General features: G+C 41.3%; 1 protein-coding gene across 1 annotated transcript in view; it reads right to left on the bottom strand.

Moving 5' to 3' along the window:
* The window catches only part of nyap2b (neuronal tyrosine-phosphorylated phosphoinositide-3-kinase adaptor 2b), a 66,849-nt gene that overhangs the window by 33,401 nt on the left and 15,093 nt on the right, over positions 1 to 18,355 (bottom strand). Inside the window, exons 3-4 of the mRNA XM_058793120.1 lie at positions 14,367 to 14,662; positions 11,667 to 12,749 (exon numbers count right to left, since the gene is read on the bottom strand). Of these exons, the coding sequence (XP_058649103.1) occupies positions 11,667 to 12,749; positions 14,367 to 14,662 (1,379 nt within the window). The remainder of the gene's footprint in view (positions 1 to 11,666; positions 12,750 to 14,366; positions 14,663 to 18,355) is intronic.

The following is an 18,355-nucleotide window of genomic DNA, read 5'->3' as shown; positions in this document are numbered from 1 at the left end:
TTGAATAACACAGATAAACTATATATTGTTGTAGTCGAGTGTTTAATGTATTTGTTTTATCATTCAAAACGTTTATATCTTCTGTTTACTCAGTTACAGCAATAGCAATGCCTTTGTCCATATTGGGGATTTCCTGGAGCTTCAGGAGTTGCTTATACAGTATGTTTATATATACATATACCTGTATATATATAACAAGTATCGGTTCAGGCACCGTTTAGGCACCGGCACCGTTTTAAAAGTATCGATTTGGCACCGGTATCGAAAAAAACCCAAACGATACCCAACCCTAGTTGGCACCCAGAAGTGGTGAAGCATAATGTTAGACGTAACCAGCAGATATTCTTAACCACTCCTACCCAACCATGAATCTGCTATGAGCAAGAGGTGGAGTGGAGGTGCACCACAATAAAGCCTTTATTCAATATTTTGTTTCATTTGGAAATACATCACAACACTGAAGTCAGTTGCAACTTCTGGATAACGGGTACTTTAATATTGATATTTTCCAAGGTACTGAAGTTAGAAATTACTGTATCATCATGACCACTAATTCATGTACTTTGTCAATGAGATAAAAGTAGGTTTTGTTCAAAGTAGCTATTATCCACATAGATCTATGATATGAATGAATATTTTTTGGTAATTCATTAAATATAGTTATAAATAGTACTCTGAGTAGTTTTTGAGAAGAGTACTTTGTACTTTTACGTAGTACTGTTTTGACACCAGTATTTTTACTTGTAATTGAGTATCATTTCAACAATGTAACAGTACTTGTAATTAAGTACATATTTTCAGTACTCTTTCCACCACTGATTGTTACTAAAATGATTATTTTCCTGCATATTTCGGTCAATTGCATTTTATATCCTTTTATATTCACTATAAAAAGAAGTGCAGTACCGGCACTTCTGTATTTTAGTCTTTAGCGTACTGGCACTTTTTCGTGCATTCTGGCACTTCTGACATGTTGCCGGTGCTCAGAGTCAACGCGTCTGTGTCTGGTGAAATAACAGTATATAAATCACACTAACAGGAGGGGTCACCTCTCACCTCACAAATCGCGTGAATGAATGCAAGTGGAGTCTACTGCAGGAGTTGTTGCTTTTAAACTGTCTGGCCAGTGCGAGCCAAAGCTAACAAAGAGGTCAATGCTGCGTTTCCACTGTCGGACCAGTGCTACTCTAAAAATCCGCCCTTAACACACCTCTCTGAAGCAAATGGCACATGATATCATTTCACCAGCGAGGGGGAAAATGAATGAAAACTATTGCAAAATGAACTTGACAGAAGCAGACTGTCACGAATCCTGTCCATGCACTTCCATTCACTCACCACCAGAGGTCACTCGCTCACTACATTGACTATCACAACACCCATCACACTGGACTCCATTTCCCATCATTCATTGCACTGATTGCACACACCGCTGATTGCACTAATCACACGCACACCTGATCCTACGCACACACTGATTACATGCCTTATTTAAACCCTGGACTTTCTTTCTCTCACTGCCGTATGCATTTATCACTGCCCTACAGAACCCTGTTAGTTTTCCTAGTCTTGCCTGTTTGGATTGTGTTTTCCCCTGCTTGGACTATTGCTTATGTTTTGGATTACCTCTCTTGTCTAGCCCCTTTGGATACTGTTCGCTGTCGTCTGACCCACGCCCGTTTTAGTTTACTCTTTGCATTACCTATGATATACCTGTCTGCCATTGTTCGACCCTGCCTGTTATGACCATGTCTCTCATCAATAAAAGCTTGCATATGGATCCGCACGTCTCGCGTATCGTCAGCCCCGTAACACAACAAGAGGCGTTTTGTCCTTATAAACATTATAAAAGTCTCCAGCATTGATGTTTTACCAATAATTTACGATTTTGAAAAGTTACAGTGACTGTAATTTATTACTTTGTGTCAGAAGTGCGCATCAGTGATGTTAAAACCAACTAATATGTTTAATTATCTCACATAAAATGAGAAAACACATACTTGTTCATTCGTGGCTGCTCCATTTATTTGTAATCACAAAAATGCATAAAACAAACTCAGTTCATTTAAGTCCAAAGGCATACACGTAGCCTGTAACATAATAGAGAAACACTGATAAACCTATATGTTTGCGTCAACTTCTTTAGAAAGATGGAGAATTTTCTGCTAACTAATATAATGTGAGGATGTTTGGGCGCTGTTCTGTTTCACTATAGGCTACTGTTATCCTTTCAGCCAAATTGTGTGAGGAGCAAGCACATGTCAGGAGAAGTATAATAATAATTAATTACTCATTTGAATCAGTACATTATAATGAAAACAATACCTTAAAAATGAAAAGAAGCAGGTTTTTGCGATCATTAATGTAAACCGATAAACTCCTGGAAAGTCCAAGGATCCAGTAAGCGAATTCAAACAGTTGTACAAAACAGTGCTAATGCAGACAGAACACTGCCGATTTCATCAGAGATTGTGGAGAGAATAGTGACTCACGTCCAGATGTCGGTAAATTATTCTTTTCATTGTGTATTTGACTTAAAAGCAAGAATGTTTTATAATGGACGCTGGCTGACTGAATGTTATGCAGTGGTAAGAAGTTTAGCGATTCTGAATGTATCCAGTCAGGTCAAGGCAGGAGGTTTAGTGGTCTTTAGCATCTCCCTGTGGTCCTGCATTAAAAAGGCAGCTAATGACCCCTTTAAAGAAACATGCTGCTTTGGTTTAATGCATCAGTAGCAGATCTAGGTCAACACTTACTGGGCCTATCCCAATACCCAATAAAAAAATGTCAGACCTCAGTGCCCTCAAGTGTATCTTGTCATTCATTATGATCAGGAACTTCAAGGAAAACTTTACAGTGTAATTTTTATTAATTAGATATTACATATATATGACCCTGGACCACAAAACCCATCATAAGGGACTTTTTTTTAAATTGAGATTTATACATCATCTGAAACCTGAATAAATAAGCTTTCCATTGATGTATGGTTTGTTATGATAAGACAATATTTGGCCGAGATATAACTATTTGAATATCTGGAATCTGAGGGTGCAATAAAATCTAAGCATTGAGAAAATCACCTTTAAAGTTGTCCAGATGAAGTTCTTAGCAATGCATATTACTAATCAAAAATTAAGTTTTGATATACAGTTCCCTCCCAAAGTATTGGAACAGTAAAGACAAAATTGCTCTGTTGGCTGTAGAGTCAAGACATTTACAAATATGATTAAAAGATGAATATGAGACAAAACTACAGAATGTCACATTTTATTATTGGGTGATTCAACACATAGATATTTTACCAGCTAAGAAGTTCAGCACTTTTAGTGTTTCATCCCCCTATCTGATGTGAGCATAAGTATTGGAACAGTTGCCTCACAGGTCTTTCTAAGTGATCAGCTGTGTCCTGTTGCATTAATTCTTCAGATATTAAAAGCAGGGAATGTGTCGTATCAGTAATATCCATTAATTCTGCATTCTGAATCTTGCATTTGATGATCACACACAAACCAGGATGAAGATGAGGGAGCTAACTTTGAGAGAAAAGCAAGCAATTTGGATGCTAAAAGAAAAGAGGAAGTCAGTTAGAGCTGTAGCAAAAAAAAAGGGCATTTAGAAATCAAGAGTTTGGAAACCATCAGCAACCAACAACTACCTGATCGGCTGAGAAAAAAAAACAGTAGTTGATTACAGACAAATCATAAAAGCTGAGAAAATGAACCCTAAAAGACGTGTCTGTAAAATCACCAACAACTCTCTGACAATCTACTGTCCTCAGGAGACTTTGACACAGAATTACAGATGCTACACAGCAAGAGACAAACCTCTGACCAGCTCCAAAAATAGAAAGGCAAGATTAGAGTTTTCAAAAAAACACAAAGGTGAGCCAGAAGAGTTTTGGAACTGTGTTTATGGACCGATGAGACAAAGATGAACCTTTATCGAAGTGATGGGAAAGAAAAATGTGGAGAAAAAAAGGGAACTGCAATAATCCCAAGCATACAGCCTCATCTGTAAAGCATGGTGGAGGTGGTGTCATGGCATGGGCATGCATGGCTGCCTTTGGAACAGGCCCTCTCAACTTTACTGATGACTTAATGTATGATGACAGAAGCAGAATGAATTTGGAAGGGTACAAAACCATCTTGCCTACCAATATTCAAGAAAATGCCACCAGATTCATTGGGAAGTGCTTCATATTGCATCAGGACAATGACCCAAAACACCCTGCCAGTTCAGTCAAGGAATTTATAAGGGCAAAGAAATGTAAAGTCTTAGATTGCCCAAGTCAATCTCCAGATTTAAATCTGATTGAACATGAATTTCACCAGCTGAAGGGGCAGAAACTCCCCAAAACAAGCAACAATTGGAATTGGCTGCATTAAAGGCTGGGAAAAGTATTTCAAAGGATGAGACCAAGAGTCTGGTGATGTCTATGGGTCACAGACTCACTGCTGTGATAGCTTTTAATCTTTTATATCTGCCTTATATTCAACTGTCCCAATACTTATGCTCACATCAATGAGTGGGATGAACTCTAAAAGTGCTGTTCTTTTTATTTGGTAAAACATGTATGTGTTGAAACGGCTAATAATAAAATGTGACATTCTGTAGTTTTGGCTCATAGTTTTGGCTCTTCTCTGATTGGCTGTTTCACAGTGCGGCTCATTTAAGTAGCTCACACAGCAGGAAGGAAACACAGGGAAAATATAAATATATATATTTCAATACTTTCTCGCGCAGTTATATCATTGGGTAATTATACTGTAAATAAAATGTGGGGATCATGGAGCTGCTATTAATATTCAGGGCATTGAAACTGCTTTGGAATGCCCGATCCCTTTTAAGTTTCACTTTCACTTTCGAGATTCGCAATCGCACATACTCTGTTTATACTATGGAGCAGCAGTACTTACCACACATTTTACAAGATCATATGCTTGTCAGTGGTGCTCAGGATCTGTAAATCATTCGCCATCATTCTCAGTCATCTCTCCTTACTCTGTTTATGTGGTAAGTGAAATCTTATGTACTGTAATGTAACAGGCTACTGCTAGCAAGAAGCTAACCATGTCCCTTTAGTGGCTCGCGTTATTTTATTAGAATGTGTTATTTGCTTTCCGTGCCTTACTGAATACAGACACCAACCCATCCCTGCACTGCACATCCCCTGCACAGCCTGGAACACAGAATTTATTTCCATGATCTGCCATTTTCGCTGTTGTCCTCGCTTGTTTCTTCCCAATACTGCAGAACTTCTGATGATTCGGCTGTGCAGGTTCGGCTGCTGGCTGGCATAGAACATGGGTGGGTATATGCAAATGTTGGGGGCGTACATATTAGTGATCCCGACTGTAACGTCACAGTCGGTGTTATGTTCTGATTCGCCTATTTTTCAGTGGTCTTTTGCGTTCACGAGATTTACATAAGAAGGAGGAACAATGGTGTTTGAGGCTCACGGTATGTCATTTCCATGTACAGAACTGTTATTATTCAACTATGCCAAGGTAAATACAGTTTTCCATTCTATGGCACCTTTAATGTCCTAATGATTTTTGGCATAAAAGAAAAATCAATCATTTTGACCCACACAATGTGATTTTGGCTATTGCTACAAATATACCCCAGCAACTTAAGACTGATTTTGTGGTCCAGGGTCACATATTTGTTATTAAAATGTAAAGTGTTGCACATTTTATTGGTGAGTCAAACATATGTATTTTGTGAAACGTTTGCAACCGCTTTTTTTTTAAATTAAAAGCACCACAATTATTACATTGTGTTGTCTGTTAGACAGTGTAGTACACTGAAAATCAAAATGTGTAAACTCTATAATAAACTTTTTTTTTTTTTTTTACATAACTATGTTGTAAGTGTGTTCCATTAGGTTCTACACATAGAGTTAGGTCCATATACAGGTGCATCTCAATAAATTAGAATGTCGTGGAAAAGTTCATTTATTTCAGTAATTCAACTCAAATTGTGAAACTCGTGTATTAAATAAATTCAATGCACACAGACTGAAGTAGTTTAATTCTTTGGTTCTTTTAATTGTGATGATTTTGGCTCACATTTAACAAAAACCCACCAATTCTCAACAAATTAGAATACTTCATAAGATCAATAAAAAAAACATTTTAGTGAATTGTTGGCCTTCTGGAAAGTATGTTCATTTACTGTATATGTACTCAATACTTGGTAGGGGCTCCTTTTGCTTTAATTACTGCCTCAATTTGGCGTGGCATGAAGGTGATCAGTTTGTGGCACTGCTGAGGTGGTATGGAACCCCAGGTTTCTTTGACAATGGCCTTCAGCTCATCTGCATTTTTTGGTCTCTTGTTTCTCATTTTCCTCTTGACAATACCCCATAGTTCAGGTCTGGTGAGTTTGCTGGCCAGTCAAGCACACCAACACCATGGTCATTTAACCAACTTTTGGTGCTTTTGGCAGTGTGGGCAGGTGCCAAATCCTGCTGGAAAATGAAATCAGCATCTTTAAAAAGCTGGTCAGCAGAAGGAAGCATGAAGTGCTCCAAAATTTCTTTGTAAACTGGTACAGTGCCTTTGGTTTTCAAAAAACACAATGGACCAACACCAGCAGATGAAATTGCACCCCAAATCATCACAGACTGTGGAAACTTAACACTGGACTTCAAGCAACTTGGGCTATGAGCTTCTCCACCCTTCCTCCAGACTCTAGGACCTTGGTTTCCAAATGAAATACAAAACTTGCTCTCATCTGAAAAGAGGACTTTGGACCACTGGGCAACAGTCCAGTTCTTCTTTTCCTTAGCCCAGGTAAGACGCCTCTGATGTTGTCTGTGGTTCAGGAGTGGCTTAACAAGAGGAATACGACAACTGTAGCCAAATTCCTTGACACGTCTGTGTGTGGTGGCTCTTGATGCCTTGACCCCAGCCTCAGTCCGTTCCTTGTGAAGTTCACCCAAATTCTTGAATCGATTTTGCTTGAGGCTGCGGTTCTCTCGGTTGGTTGTGCATCTTTTTCTTCCACACTTTTTCCTTCCTCTCATCTTTGTGTTAACATGCTTGGATACAGCACTCTGTGAACAGCCAGCTTCTTTGGCAATGAATGTTTGTGGCTTACCCTCCTTGTGAAGGGTGTCAATGATTGTCTTCTGGACAACTGTCAGATCAGCAGTCTTCCCCATGATTGTGTAGCCTAGTGAACCAAACTGAGAGACCATTTTTAAGGCTCAGGAAACCTTTACAGGTGTTTTGAGTTGATTAGCTGATTGGCATGTCACCATATTCTAATTTGTTGAGATAGTGAATTGGTGAGTTTTTGTTAAATGTGAGCCAAAATCATCACAATTAAAAGAACCAAAGACTTAAATTACTTCAGTCTGTGTGCATTGAATTTATTTAATACACGAGTTTCACAATTTGAGTTGAATTACTGAAATAAATGAACAATTCCACGACATTCTAATTTATTGAGATGCACCTGTATATTTGGACACAGGCACAATTTTTATTATTTTAGCTGCTGACCAAAACATATTCATGTTGTAGTTATGTAATGAATACGGTCTTAAAATGCACACTCTGATCTTTGATTTGAGAGTATTCACATGATTCATTCACAAAATTGGAGGAAAGGTTAAGGAATTACAAATCTTTAATAAGTACCTCCCCCTTTTTCAAGGGACCATAAGTAATTGGACAGTTGACTCAAAAGCTGTTTCATGGACAGGCGTGGTCTATTCCTTCGTTACTTCTACATAAACTAAGCAGGTAAAAGTTCTGGAGATGATTCTAGGTGTTCCATTTGCATTTGGAAGCTGTTGCTCTGAACCCACATCATGCGGTCAAAGGAGCTCTCCATGCAAGTGAAACAGACAGTTGTTAGGCTTCAAAATCAAAACAAATCCATCAGAGAGATAGCAGGAACATTAGGAGTGGCCAAATCAACAGTTTGGTACATTTTGAGAAATGAAATACATCTCTGGTGAGCTCAAAAACATAAAAAGGCCTGGATGTCCACTGAGGACAACCCTTTCACAACATCCAGTCAAATGAAGAGCACTCTCCAGGAAGTAGGTATGTCACTGTCAAAGTCTACAATCAAGAGAAGACTATAGAGCGCAAATAAAGAGGGTTCACCACAAGGTGCAAAGACTGCTTTGGACTGCTGAAATTAAGATCAACCTGTACCAGAATGACAGAAAGAAAAAAATATGGAGAAGGCTTGGAATAGCTGATGATCCAAAGCGTACAACATCATCTGTGAAACATGGTGGAGCAGTGTGATGGCATGGGTATGCATGGCTTCCAGTGGCACTTGGTTACTAGTATTTATTAATGACATGACAGAAAACAGAAGCAGCCGGAAGAATTCTGAAGTGTATAGGGATATACTGTCTGCCCAGATTCAGCCAAATGCAGTGGAAATGACCCAAAACATACTGCAAAAGCAACCCAGGAGTTTTTGAAGTTAAAAAAGTGGAATATTCTGCAATGGCCTAGTCAATCTCCTGATTTCAACCTGCCTGAGCATGCATTTCACTTACTGAAAACAAAACTTCACTTGCTGAATAAAACAGACAATAAATGAAGTCAGCTGCTTCAGCTGAGGAAACCAAATCTTTGGTGATGTCCATGAGATCCAGACTTAAGGCAGACATTGCCTGCAAAGGATTATCAACAAAATATTTAAAAAATGAACATTTTATTTATGATTATATTTATTTGTCCAATTACATTTGAGCCCCTGAAAATGGGTGGACTGTATAAAAATGGTTGTAATTCCTAAGCATTTTGTGTTATATTTTTTGTTCAAACCCTTAAAGCTTAAAGTCTGCACTACAATTTCATCTTGATTGTTTCATTTCAATTATATTCTGGTGGCATATATAGAGCCGAAATTATGAAAATTGTGTCAGTGTTCAAATATATATGGACCTAACTGTAAGTAGACAAGTGGTCAAGTGCAAACACCGCAAATACTGGGACTGGCCCATCGCTTTAAGTGCAAAGTAAACTTCTGCAATCTGCATACCTTGATGGTCACCGTACAACAGCGCACACAAAAGGTGAATGCTGAAACAGAAGAATCCACTTGATGGTACTGTGCATGTCCATCCGTGCTCATATGTGACTGAGTATTCTTTGAAAGCTGTGTGAACAGAGCTGTGCACGAGAGTGTAGGAAAATAAAGTATACCCATGGCTTTAGCCTCTTAATCTCTCTGGATTAAATTTTATGATGTATATCTTTATGTAAATTTCAGATTAAACTTTGTGCAGAGAGAAACATGCCAAAAAGTCTTTGCTAAACACAAAGGGTATGTTGGGTCCAAGACAGTCTTAGAAAGTTTACAAATATATAGTGAATATAAGGGACCCAGAATTCAAAGTATTTTAATAAGTAAAATAATAATATACAAGAACAGTGCGGGAGAGGAGCCAGTTGATTTGCACTGTTGCAAATGTACGGAGACGTGGTGGGGGGGGGGGGGAAATCGGGGTGGGTGGAAATTTGTTTTGTGTTCTCTCGCCAAACTTTTGCTTTCCTTCGAGAAACTTTGCGTTCTCTCACAAAGATATTTTACGCTCCCTCGCAAATCTTTTGCATTCTCTCGCAAAAGATATTTGTGTTCTCTCGCAAAACCAGTTGAGTTCGGACAAACATCTGTGGTTCATACAGCTCGTACGATTCATAAAGTCATAGAGATTTATTTTAAACTTGGACTCAAGTTTAAATACAGTCAGTTTAGCTTATAGTTTAATGCCTGGTTTTGGGACATTCTAAAACACTTAATGTGGCTTAATGTACTATAACAGTGACATCGGAGGCCCAATTCGGTATTAATAAATACTATTAATACTAATAATAATTGTAATATTAATAACCTTATTAATAGCATTACTATCAGTAAAGCAGATAGCCATGAATGCCATGTTAAGCTTTTTCTCCCCCATAGAAAACTGTTAGGCTATAGAAAAAGGGAGGCTAATGGACGAAAACGGTATAAAACCAAAATATGGTACATAGTTTATTAATAAAATATATCCTATTATGCACAGAGAAGCAGACATGCCCAGAATAGCTATAAACAAGCCAAAACCTAATTTAAAGCGAAACTGAAAGTATGGGCTCACTTATCGCTCTCATTCAGCACAAATCCAAATGTTTCCATATTCGCAATGTATTTGAAGCTAAAGCTAGTGGAGTATGGCACAGACTATAATACAGACTATTTAAATTGACTGTGTACCATTTTATCTGTGTTCTATTCTGTGTTATTTCAATAATGAACAGGCTGTGCTGTTTGCAATGAATACGTGCGCATGAGGCGCCGGCGTGATCAAATCGCTGAAACATAAAATACTTTGTCACTTACAGTAGGGCATAATTTAAAAAAAAGTGTTAGCAGTTTGAAGATTCAATAATATAAACGATTATTAGAAATTGTATAAAGCGAACCCTGTTATTTCGCTATGGAACCTAAGATAATGCAATTTTCCCTGAATATCCAAAAGACTGCAAATGTGACATTGATTTTATATAACAGTTTTATATAACAGTTCAGCAACGCTTCACTCATTAAGACAGTGACTTGCCTCCACCTACTGGCAATTTTAGTTTTGAATCTACAAGTATCACTTCGTTTTGCCATCATTTATTGCTTTATTTTTTATATTGATAATATAATTAATGGAATGTTTAGAATATGACATAAAACATGACATGCAATTAATAAGGCTAGAAAAACCTTGCCTCTATAACGGTAAAAATGCACCTGTAAATCAATTTAAGGGGGCAAATATTGTCCCTTAATGGAAAATGTGTGACTGCAGTCTAAGTGGGGGTACTCAGAAGAATGTTAGGCTAAATGCCCTAGGGGGTGCGCCACTGTAAAAAGTTTGAGAACCGCTGGCTTAATGGATTACTGCGTTGATTGCCTGTAGTCTGTTTTTAATCAAATATAAAATTTGGGCTTTTTATATCACTGTCTTCTTATATTAAGCCATGTTTAAGAAAATGCTTATCATGCAATTCAGCTCATATTGGCTCATCTGCTTGCATGTACACAGAATATATTTTTAATCATTTCTATAGCATATTTGGTCTTCATTAAGCCGCATTTTCTTTATGGGAGGAAAACACTTCTGTTCATATTCTGGGCTATTCTGCTTGTCTGTATGCTTTATTAATAAGGTGTGTACTGAATTTAGTCCTCCAGTGCATTAAGCGTTTTAGAAGGTCCCAAAACCATGCCTTGATAAGCATGCACTGACTATTTCATCCAAGTTCAAAATAAAACTCTATGAACCGCTCCATTGTGAACATCTGGAGCTGAAGTGTTTGTCCGAATTCAACTGGTTTTGTGAGAGAACAAAAAGTTTTGTGAGGGAACACAAATATCTTTGCGAGAGAACGCAAATGTTTTGCGAGGGAACGCAAAGTTTCTTGAGGGAACGCAAAAGTTTTGCGAGAGAACGCAAAAAATCTGAAAAATATTTTTTCCTCCCACCCCAAAATTTTTCACTCAATCTGAATTTTTTCCACCACCATGGTCCCTTCAGGGGCTCCATACAAATGTATCTATTTGTATTACTAATAAACTTTTTTAAATTTTTAAAACTGGCAAACAATTACTAAATTAGTGACTGAATATGATTATAGGCAGTCGGCACTCACTTTCTCCCTGCTCCTTGCTCTTTCTGCCGCTGGTATTCTTTTTCAGCATGTTCCTGCCAGTGGTGAAGAGGTTTGTGAGCTCATCCAGAGGGCTAGTGGGCGTCCGTGATCGTGCAACTGAGATGTTCTGCATAGAGCCATGATGCCGTCCCCCTGAGCCTACATCCTGTGGTGGTGATCCCTTTCCATGAGGTGTGGCAGAGGTGCTGCGAGGAATGCCTGCTGTAGGAAATGGCCCATCTAAAGGTGGTGATCGCATGAGGCTGAGGGGCGTCAGGCAGCGGCCCATACTCACAGGTGAGGGGCAGGCTGAGTGGCTGCGCTGATAACCCTGTGACGAGGAGGAACTTTTATAGAGTGCACAGGGCAGTGGCGGTGCCGACGATCGCCCAGATATTGTTATTGTAGGAGTGGCTGTTAGCTCCCTCTCGGCACGTCTTAGGTGTGGCATAGATGCAGAGCCAGAGGGATCTAGAGAAGATAAGTTTGGTGACTTGCCATAAGAACCATTCTCTAACATAGGAAGCTTTGCTACATCGAGAGGGGTGAGTGGGGACTCTTCCGAGTTGGGTGAGCACTGAGCAGGGGCTGGAGGGAAAACCAGTAAAGGTGGCCTATGGGTCAACAGGTTGGGGAATGGGGCAGGGATTTCACAAACTGGCGTGCCCCGAGGGGTGGTACAACGGCTTAGGGGGGCATAGATATCAAGCTCAGTTGTGCAGGGCGTGGCACGACTGCTAGAAAGATCCCATCGCAAGTCAAACTCGTCAAGTGCTGGGTACTTCATCTCTTCATAGACAGCCTCACCCGGCACATCTTCCTCAGGACGAAGTTTCGGTTCTCGTCCCACATTCCCAGACATCTCAATGTAGATAGGTTCATCTAAGTCTGAATCCTGTGGGCCCTGTGGCTGAGCAGGAGAAGGAGCCTGGCCATCACTTGAGAAGAGCATGGTGGGAGAACCTTTTGAACCATGACTGCGGATGTAAGACTCGTCAAAGGAAGTGCTCAGTTGTGTGTTGGGATTCCTCTTAGGCTTCGGTGGGGGAACTTTCCTGCAGTCCTCACTGCAGCCTTGTGTTCCTGAGTAAGCAGACAAGCATGAAGAAAAATATATGATTTAGCATACTACCATAGTAGCAGAGTTTGGGTCGCTGTACACAGGACAATTTAATAACTTTCAATTATTCAGATACCATATGGTCCTGCTGCTCCAACTCTATCACCATCTTTATCACCAACACCATATACGTACACACTAATATATTTTATACAAAGCAATTAAAAAGTTGCAGTTTACCGAAATACACACATTGGGAAACACAATCTGGGCACTGCTTGAAAAATGACACACACACACTTGGATCATCCAATGATCCAACTTCACTCTGAGAATAAAAATTATAAAATGCCCTGATTTCTGTGCTGAGAGAAGATAATCTTTTATCTTATCAAAGAACATTTTCTCTTAAATGCTTTGTGGGTTTGTAAAGAGAATAAAAATAGTAAAACTGCTTTTCGGCCAGATTAAAGTCATTTTTCATGTTCTCTCGGTGAGTCTCAGTGAGAGACTCCCTTTGCGCATGCCTGAAAAAAAAAACCTGATTATATTTTTGCTAATTCTGTGAAAGTGTAGACTAGAGGATCTTGAGATCTGTTTCAACACCTCTGAACATGCCCCTCCTGCTGTTCTCTCTGCCTTTCCCCTCCCTACGAGCGGATCTGTTAACCCTCGCCCTCTCTCCTCCAGGGGAATTAAATCTAGGTCAGTCGCTCCTCCTGAATGAATTCTGCGATGACTGCTCCCTCCCCCCACACCCCCTCAACCTCCCGTTCAACATGCAATTGTCCTCTGAATTAGGGACATTCCCCACTCTTTGGTGCTCATTGGCTATAGCGCTGTTGAGCTGGCTGCTAGCCCATTCCTTATTGGTTGTTGCCACACTCTGTCTTCTTGTCACCTCGCTGATGATTGGTTAAGGCTGATGTCTGATGTCTGGATTGGTGGAGCAGCAGGAGGTCTCTGTTTCTGTGGGCTGGTTGCCGTGGTATTAAGGAAGATCTGCGTGCACACTGTGATCCCTTCAAATTTGGTCAAAAAGCAACTCTCTCACGGCACACTGAAATATAAATTTACTTAATACTTTCGTAGCCTACAGCTAAATAAAAGATAAAAGAGGGCCATCACTGCATAGACATAAACTGATGGGCTTGTTGAGATCTGCATGGGGATGCCCCCAGAACACTGTTGACACTCACTGCCTTTTTGCAGGAATGAAAACGTGCAAAATTATAATTACAAATTATGAGCAAGCAGCTTCAACCACTACACCATATCTTCCCAAATGATGGGAAGAAAATGGTGGGAGATAAATTTAGGGTCAACTGCATAAATGCTTTGGCATGTGTAAAAATGTGCCCCAAATTTTTGTCCTGAACATGGAAGTCATCACATGCTATAGTCTTGTTTGTGCTCAATCTAGATTAAGTCTTCACATGATTTGGCTATTTAAAATTATGGCATTGTCCACATTATTATGTGTGTTTGCTTTTACATGAAACAATAGCCACTGTTCAATTTAACCCATTCAACCCAATTTCATCCGCTAGTATATACCTGCAGAAAAAAAACAATCTCAACATTTTGTGTAACAGGAATTGTGAAGGTGAAGCTTGGATTAAACAACCACAGAATCTTACCGTCACACTTCTCTGAGTCATCGCCTTTACACCCAGTGGGACTGAGGTCCACAGCTTCAGAGGAGATGCTGAGCTTGGTGCTGGGGTCCCGCCGGGGTTTGGGTGGGGGCTGCTTACGGGATGTGGGACTGCCCTCCTCTTCCTCTCCTTCCACAGAGTGCAGGGACTGAGAGCGAACAGTGAAACCTGGGTTACAGGGGGGCTGGTGCTGGTAAGGGGACATGTGTTCCACAGGGGCTGGCATGCTCATGGAGCCCATTCGCAGGTGCTTACCCTCGGTGATCACCTCTCCCGCCCTAATAAGAGACCACAATCAGAAAACAGTTCATGAATTGATTTTAAAGTAAAGAGCAGCATTGTGTGATATATTAAAGCAATATGTCACAGTTTATTTGGTAGTTAGTATATTTTTATTTTTATATCACCCTGGCATGTCTGGAGAAATAAAGACTATATGTAATAATAACAGTATGAAATACACACTCTGTTTTATAGTAAACCAATTCCTATACTGAAATACTTCATGTTAAATTCAGTTCATACACCACAAATGTTACATTTCTGTACACCACATGACAACACAGATGATCACTTGGAATGAATGAAAATAAATTCAAAAGCACGTTTTTGAGTATAAATGATAATGAGCACTAATGAACATTACAGTCAACTACACACTACAGTTCTCTAAACAAAGGATTTTTTTAACCATTTGGTTTCAAGGATCCCCCCCCCCCCACACACACACACATTTTCACATTTGAAAAAAAAAAGAAATACTCTGCTTTAAATAATACTATAAGAGTATTGTTAGATGTATAAACCTGAAAATAAACATTTTAAATGAAATTTAAGTAATTTCATGAAATTTATCTTAATTTTTTAGTGGACCACCCAGCACTCCACTGCAGCCCCCTGGGGATTCCTGGACCCCAGTTTGAAAACCCCTGTACAAAATCATAATATACAGTGCTGCTATGTAAATCATTCTGTCTTTATGTATGTCTGTGCATATGCTTGTAATTGACCGGATGACAACATGCAGGATCAACACTGTTCATGTATCGCAGGGTATGACTAAATTAATGTACATTTAACCAGTTTAATATGGAGAGGCACTGAAATGTAGACCTTTGTTTATGTGTTTTTGACCTACACTGTACAAGACACGAGAACAGTCCGCTATTTAGGTTTGTACGTTAGCATGGACTCACTAACTTTAACGTTAGCTAGTTGTAGTCAGAGATACCTTGCTAAAGCACAAGATAACATTAACGTTCTGCTTGAACAGATGAAAATAGTAACTTAATGAGTGTATGACAACCAGAAAATGAAAGTTTTTGTCTTCATTTGTATTGGAGTGAATACTTAGGGACATTTTGCTGTTTTGTTTGGATTCAGGAAATGTAATAAAATCAATTATATTGCCCATCCTCTCAGGAGACCTGGAATCAATGTTACAAGTACCCCAGGCACATCGTTTTTCCATTTTTGAAGCATAAACTCCATAAAACAGAAATAATATTCGGCAGACACAATCACGTTTGCTGGAACAGCACTACATTAGTGAGGTCTGCGGTTGTTAAGATTTGTGCAGTATTAATGGCTATAGTACTGCTTTGATAGCGTTTATTTTTATTTTTACATATTGTGACGGATCGGTGGCCCTCCCCCTCATCATCATCACCACCCCGTCCCTTATTCGCCGCCCTTCACCAGGCTCCCGACTGGAGTGGGTGGATGAGAGGAGGGGCGTGGGATCAACGTGGGCTGGCGGCGTGTGATGAGGCACAGCTGGACTGAATGAAGCCTCATCACCGCCGCCGTTAAATGCCGAGCGCGCCTCTCCTCGAGAGACCGGGCTCTTCCCCCGTGCATGCACGCTGGTGTCCTCGTGGGTTCAGGAAGGGTGCGTAGAGGGACGTCGCGCCACCGGAGATGTGAGCTGCAGAACCCGCGGTCCGGGAGAAAGCCGCACCCGTATTACGGCCGTCGGGCCAGGATGCCGGGCCGTTCAAGTCCCGCCAAAGGCCGAGGAAGAAGAGGAAGAGCCGCCGCTCAGAAGAAGCCGCTGCCCCTCATAACCGGACCAGAGCGGGAGCGCGTGCGGCCACCGGACTCCGCCCCTTCCCTGGACCCGTCCCCTTCTGAACACTGCCCTCCTTCACGAGCCCCGCAGCACAACGAGGACACCAGATCCCCCCCTGTTCCGTTGGACACTTCTTCCCCTGGACACTTTATTTTAGTATTTTTGTTTAATAAAAGCCTCTCCGAGGCCTGACGCCACACCCACTGTGTCTGTCGTTGGCTCCTCCCGTCACAGTGGTGGAGAATGCGGGCAAGGCGGAGCCTAGACAGCGCAGTTGGGCAACACCTGAAGACGTCATCCCCTCTCGCCCGCTGAAGTTCGTGGAAGCGCGTGGGGACGGAGAAAGCGACGGAGACGGCCTCCCAGCCACCAAAGGGGTAAGTGACGTTTCCCCACTTGTCATCTTACCCTGTGGTTGGTTGAGGCTGTCGACTAATGCCGGTTTCTCTGTCCCTGTTCCGGCGCGGTGCGAGAGGGAGGATCGCCCGGAGAGGAATCCCTGCCCCGCCCACTCCGACCGTATGGAGCCTGGGTGAGGAAGGTAGCACTCCTGCGTGGGCGGCGATTATGACGGGGATGTCGCTTGGGGGGGGGAATGTGACGGATCGGTGGCCCTCCCCCTCATCATCATCACCACCCCGTCCCTTATTCGCCGCCCTTCACCAGGCTCCCGACTGGAGTGGGTGGATAAGAGGAGGGGCGTGGGATCAACGTGGGCTGGCGGCGTGTGATGAGGCACAGCTGGACTGAATGAAGCCTCATCACCGCCGCCGTTAAATGCCGAGCGCCTCTCCTCGAGAGACCGGTCTCTTCCCCCGTGCATGCATGCTGGTGTCCTTGTGGGTCCAGGAAGGGTGCATAGAGGGATGTCGCGCCACCGGAGATGTGAGCTGCAGAACCCCCGGTCCGGGAGAAAGCCGCACCCGTATTACGGCCGTCGGGCCAGGATGCCGGGCCGTTCAAGTCCCGTCAAAGGCCGAGGAAGAAGAGGAAGAGCCGCCCCTCAGAAGAAGCCGCTGCCCCTCGTAACCGGACCAGAGCGAGAGCGCGTGCGGCCACCGGACTCCGCCCCTTCCCTGGACCCTTCCCCTTCTGAACACTGCCCTCCTTCACGAGCCCCGCAGCACAACGAGGACACCAGATCCCCGGTTTTGTTGGACACTTCTTCCCCCTGGACACTTTATTTTATCACTTTTGTTTAATAAAAGCCTCTCCGAGGCCTGACGCCACACCCACTGTGTCTGTCGTTGGCTCCTCCCGTCACAATATATATATATCGTACAGATAATATCATGGTGATCATTGCGTTTGTCTAACGAATGTGGTCTCCTCAGCAATAACCTATCAGCGCGCTCCTTTTTTAAAAAATTGGTGTCTGTCAGTGCCGGCAAAGCAGTGTTGCCAGATATTGCTGCAAAAAACAAACACAACCATTCTCCTGAAAAATGCACCAAAATAAGTTTAATTCTTATATTTTGCAAATAGGATACAGAATCTCAAACCTCAACCTTCATCTTCCCACTTTATTAATGCCCTAATTACTTTATTAACGCTGTTACATTACATATTAAAACAAGTCCAGAGATGCTTATAATATCTAGATCTGGCAACATGGCGGAGCGGAGGCTGCACTTGCGCCAAGCTCCTTCACTCCTGCGTTTCGCAGCTGCTGCAAGTCAGCCACATGAATTTATTCAGTGACATGATTTTAAATAATTTTTCATATGTTTTCACATTTTATTTTTGAACATGAAACATGATCTAAGTTACTTAAAGTTCAAGCGAGCTTTATTGTCATTCTGCTATGAGTAGGCTACTGAACACTTTCTTTCCATTTCTATTTGTTTTTTTCAGCTTCTATTTTTTCTACTAGTGCTCTTATTTAAGATTGTGGATGCTT

Source organism: Onychostoma macrolepis, chromosome 02, assembly GCF_012432095.1.
Source record: "Onychostoma macrolepis isolate SWU-2019 chromosome 02, ASM1243209v1, whole genome shotgun sequence".
Classification (NCBI taxonomy): Eukaryota; Metazoa; Chordata; class Actinopteri; order Cypriniformes; family Cyprinidae; genus Onychostoma; species Onychostoma macrolepis.
This window is presented reverse-complemented; position numbering and strand designations above follow the sequence as displayed.